This window comes from Taurulus bubalis, assembly GCF_910589615.1.
Source record: "Taurulus bubalis genome assembly, chromosome: 20".
In the NCBI taxonomy this organism is placed as follows: Eukaryota; Metazoa; Chordata; class Actinopteri; order Perciformes; family Cottidae; genus Taurulus; species Taurulus bubalis.
The window spans coordinates 18099441-18104440 of record NC_136608.1 but is presented as its reverse complement, the minus strand read 5'-3'; the positions used below and the strand labels follow the sequence as shown (position 1 = coordinate 18104440).

The following is a 5000-nucleotide window of genomic DNA, read 5'->3' as shown; positions in this document are numbered from 1 at the left end:
TCGTAGTCTCCGGAGGCGGGACCAGACCACAACAGCTCCACCGTGTCATTGGTCGGGCCTTGCTTGACGGACAGGTGAGTGGGCCGCTCCGGAGCTGGAGGAGGACAACAACAACGTTAGCTGTTGATGTGAACGGTCGATGTTTACTCGTTAACTGCGGTTCTATCTGACTCACAGGTGCGCCCGAATGCCGAGATGTTATTGGTCAGTTCCCCGCTGTGTGTGATGACCTCAGCGCGGTACAGCCTACCAGGGACGAGCCCTGAGAACATGTGACTCTCAAGCTCCGCCCCCAGCATCTGGGCTGCCAGAGAGGCTCCAAAGCCGTCGTACAGGACCACCTGAAAACACAAAGACACAGGTAAAAGTACAACATGTAGCTCTGAGACGTAGTGGAGTACAAGTACAACATGTAGCTCTGAGATGTAGTACAGTAAAAATTACTATATATACTTAGATATCATCGAAAGTAGCAAATGAAAATAAGTGAAGTACCTAAAATGTGTACTTAAATGTACTAGTCACACTCTGTGTACAGTAGCTGCATCTCTTCACCAGCTAACTAGATAAATAATAATAATAATAATAATAATAATAATAATAATAATAATAACAATAATAATAATAATAATAATAATAATAATAATAAGGATGAAGGACCTGGTAGCGGCTGCAGCTTCCCTCTCCGTGCTGCCAGCTGACCGACAGTCTGTCCGTCCGCCCTGAACTCTGAACCTCAAGAGACGACACTGGAGACGGGACTGATGATGATGATGATGATGATGATGATGATGATGATGATGATGATGATGATGATGATGATGAATGAAAATGTAGAGAGAAAAAAAAGATAACTGATAAAAAGACCATAGAGTGGTAACACCGTGTTTAAAGTGGTAACACTGTATTTAAAGCCTCTTAAAATGAAAACACCGTATTTAACGGCTCTTAAAGTGATAGCAACATGTTTAAAGGCTCCTCAAGTGGTAACACGTCTCTTACTGACCCGTTCTGGCCATCACAGCGGAGTCGCTGCTCATGTCTCGGCTCCAGCTCACCACCTGCAGTCGGTACAGACTTCCTGCTCGCAGCCCGGTGAAAACACAGCTGTCTGCAGCTGGACCCACTTTCTGCAGGTCCACCGGCTCGCCCAGCGCCTGCAGCACAGTCCACCATGTTATATATATATGAAATACAATTACATCAAAGTATCAGCATTGTTTTCTCCACTGACACTAAAGAAAAGTATACATTTCTCAAATAGTCTATGTTTACTTCTATATAATAAGTTTTATTTCACGTTGAATCTGTCCCACCTGCCGATGCTCCTTCCTGCTGCCGGCGATCTCCGGCCTGTGATTGGCTGTCGCCTCTGCGACGGCGTAGAGCGACAGGTCGTAGCGGTCGACGTGACCTTGGGAGGGACGCCAGGAGAAGGAGAGCGAGGAGGTGTTGGACGAGGTGACGGTCAGATTGCTGACTGCAGCCGGCCCTGAAGCGGTGAATGTAAGCCGTTAGTAATCAATAGATCAGAAACCGATCGATTGTGCGTCGTGACGTCGCGACTCACGGGTTTGTCCCTCCGCGGCGACGCTCAGTGACGCGACGCCGCCGCTGAGCGTCGCCACCTTCACGCCGTACCACGTCCCCGACGTCAGGCCCTCCAGGCGCTCGCTGCGACTCCCCGCAGAGACCGACCGATTGGCCAGGAGGGCGCCGGCCTCGTCCAATAGCTGCAGGCGGTAGCCGTCGTACACGCCCACGGGCCTCTCCCAGCTCACGGTCAGGCTGTGGGTGGTGTGGTCGTTGTCCGCCTGCAGGGCTGTGACTCTGGCCGGAGCTGGAGCGCAAAAACAACAAAAAACAACAAAAAACAACGATCATCAATATCAATATCGAACGCAGTTTTTCTCTATAATTTAAATCGATCAATCGGGGGCGGGGGTCTCACCGGTTCTGCCGGCGGCTGTGTTGCTATTGGTCAGCTTCCCGCTCAGTGATTGGACGGTGATGGTGTAGGCGTGGCCTGGAGTCAGATCCAGGAAGTCCAGGGAGGAGACGTGTTTCGGGACGGGGCGGGTTTCGATGACGACGCCGTCCTGGAGACAGGAAGTGACAACACAATATTCATGGGCCGATCAATTCACCACCTATCCATCGATCGATCAATCGGTGAAGCTGTTGTCTCTTCAGTTACAAACGGAAGCATCAATCACATGTAGTTTCTCTTCATTTCTCTCTCGTGGAGTTCCTCAGGGATCAACTGTAGGCCCCTTTTTGTTCTTCTTTTTTTACATAATATCGTTTTGTTTTTTAAACAATTCTTCTCAGAGTCACGCAGACGACACTTTTTTACTGAGAAAAAAAAATTGTTTTTCCTTGAGTTTTCACTTACTGAACCAACAAAAGGCTAAAAGATGTTATTGAAAAGACGCTTTTAAGTACGATTTGAATCAGGACTTTGACTTGTCATGGAGTATTTTTCACATTCGTACCTTTAAGTCTATTACACACAAAATAACTGTGTATATCACATAAAGGCGGCTGGACTCACCGCGGTGGACAAGGAGACGATGTACATGTCCAGGTCTCCGTCTCCAGGAGTCCAGGAGACCAGCAGCCCGGCGACAGAGTCCGTGAGTCCGGCCCGAGGAGCCAGGTGGAGGTTCCCGGCTGCACTGGGACCTGGAGGGGAAGAGTCCGGGTTCAGCAACAAAACCCAACAGACCAGCCGGACTCCAGGTGTTCTGAACCCAGGTGCGTCCTCGGCGCCTCACCTGTCCGACCCTCGATGAACTGCGCTCTCTGGTTCGGGCCGCTGAACGTCGACACCACGATCTTGTAGAGGCGCCCCGGGGTCAGAGAGGTCAGCCGGTGGCGCCGCGCCGCGCTGCCCAGCGCCGCCGGAGGGAAGACGCGAGTGTCGTTGAAGAGCAGAGTCACCTGAGACGAGGACCAGAGGATACTTCTGACCACAGTTCATCATGAATATACTTCTGACCACAGTTCATCATAAATATACTTCTGACCACAGTTCATCATAAATATACTTCTGACCACAGTGTACATGTTCATAAATATACTTCTGACCACAGTTCATCATAAATATACTTCTGATCACAGTTCATCATGAATATACTTCTGACCACAGTTCATCATGAATATACTTCTGACCACAGTTCATCATAAATATACTTCTGACCACAGTGTACATGTTCATAAATACTTATGATCACAATATATATGTTAATAAATAGTTATGATCACAGTTTAAATGGTAATAAATACTTATGATCACAGTTTAAATGTTTCTTCATAGATAATGTTAGCAATAAAATAATACAAGATGAGAGAAAAACTGAAAGTCTGAAACATATGAAGTAAATCCATATTGATTTCGTCTCACACACCTCGTAGTGGTCCACGTCTCCGGGGGCGGGGCTCCAGGTGACGGACAGCTCACCTGTTCCCGCGTTGCTGAGCGACAGATTCCCGACCGCCGCGGGAACTTCAGGAAAAAGGAAAACGTTGAACTCATCAGCGATGGAGACACGAAGAGGAATGAATACAATAATGAACATAATAATGAATGTAACAATAAGCATAACAAGCCTCACATGTGCGTCCGTCGGTGGAGACGCTGGCGACGTAGTCCCCGCTCCAGGTCTCCACGGTGACGGTGTAGAGTCTGCCCGGCGACAGCGACGAGAAGACGCACTCGTTGTGTCCGGCGGAGACGCTCTGGTTCTGCAGGACGCTGTTGTTGAACCGGATCAGAACCACGTAGCGGTCCAGGTCCCCGGCTGCGTGGCGCCAGTACACCTGAACACAACACGGCTCTGAGTCCAGTACACCTGAACACAACACGGCTCTGAGTCCAGTACACCTGAACACAACACGGCTCTGAGTCTAGTACACCTGAACACAACACGGCTCTGAGTCTAGTACACCTGAACACAACACGGCTCTGAGTCCAGTACACCTGAACACAACACGGCTCTGAGTCCAGTACACCTGAACGCAACACGGCTCTGAGTCCAGTACACCTGAACGCAACACGGCTCTGAATCCAGTACACCTGAACGCAACACGGCTCTGAGTCCAGTACACCTGGGAATAAATGCTTCTGAGTCCACTTTAACTGTTGTGTTATAATTGTATAATGAACATGTTTATCTGAGAGACAAGCTCACCTTGAGGAAGTCGTCTCTTGCAGAGTGAACAGCTGTTGGGTTTTGAACGGTGGCCGGTTCTACAAAATAAATAAATAAATAAAGTATATCGTTACTTCACTTCCTGAATCGCTTTGGTTCCTTTAACCTGTGAAATAAAGAAGTCAAAGTGAAGTGGTGAGCAAAGCGTCCTCACGTGTGCGCGCCGGCACCGCGGTGGCGTTCTCCAGGCCGCCGCTCCTCGACACGATGACCACGGAGTACAGCCGCCCGGCGACCAGCGAGCTGAAGGAGCACTCGGGCGGCGAGGAGCGCGACACGGCCAGCGCGTGCACGGTGCGAGTCCCGTCCCGGAGACGGACCGTGTAGCCGTCCACCACGCCGGCCGCCGGGCGCCACGACACCCGCAGGACGTCCGACCGGCCGCCGTTAGAGGCCGACACCTCGGAGACCGAGGCGGGGGCTGAGGGTCAGAGGTCAACGTGAGTCCAGAGAAGGTTTCATTTACATTAAATGATATATAATTATGAGTAATACAACATTAGAGTTAGGAGTTCTGTAAGCTCAATAATTGCATCTCATAAAATGTAAATAATTATACTAAATTGTACAAATAAAATCCTCACTATTATTATTATAATACAAAATGAAAGTGGAGGGTTCTGTAAATCCAATAAGCGTACCTCATTAAATAAAATAACACTTTAAAAATAATAGTAATAATAATTAATAAAGTTTAAAGCTATATTTACATTCATAGTGGAGATTCAAAAAGTTTATGATTCTTTTAGGGATTTGAGAAACTTGAGTTTATTTAAAAGGAACTCT

General features: G+C 48.4%; 1 protein-coding gene across 1 annotated transcript in view; it reads right to left on the bottom strand.

Moving 5' to 3' along the window:
* The window catches only part of ptprb (protein tyrosine phosphatase receptor type b), a 30085-nt gene that overhangs the window by 12706 nt on the left and 12379 nt on the right, over positions 1 to 5000 (bottom strand). Inside the window, exons 11-23 of the mRNA XM_079236221.1 lie at positions 4369 to 4635; positions 4194 to 4252; positions 3618 to 3822; positions 3411 to 3508; positions 2778 to 2943; positions 2555 to 2685; positions 1952 to 2099; positions 1571 to 1840; positions 1317 to 1492; positions 1007 to 1145; positions 661 to 761; positions 176 to 341; positions 1 to 94 (exon numbers count right to left, since the gene is read on the bottom strand). The exon at positions 1 to 94 is cut by the window's left edge and continues 188 nt beyond it. Of these exons, the coding sequence (XP_079092347.1) occupies positions 1 to 94; positions 176 to 341; positions 661 to 761; positions 1007 to 1145; positions 1317 to 1492; positions 1571 to 1840; positions 1952 to 2099; positions 2555 to 2685; positions 2778 to 2943; positions 3411 to 3508; positions 3618 to 3822; positions 4194 to 4252; positions 4369 to 4635 (2020 nt within the window). The remainder of the gene's footprint in view (positions 95 to 175; positions 342 to 660; positions 762 to 1006; positions 1146 to 1316; positions 1493 to 1570; positions 1841 to 1951; positions 2100 to 2554; positions 2686 to 2777; positions 2944 to 3410; positions 3509 to 3617; positions 3823 to 4193; positions 4253 to 4368; positions 4636 to 5000) is intronic.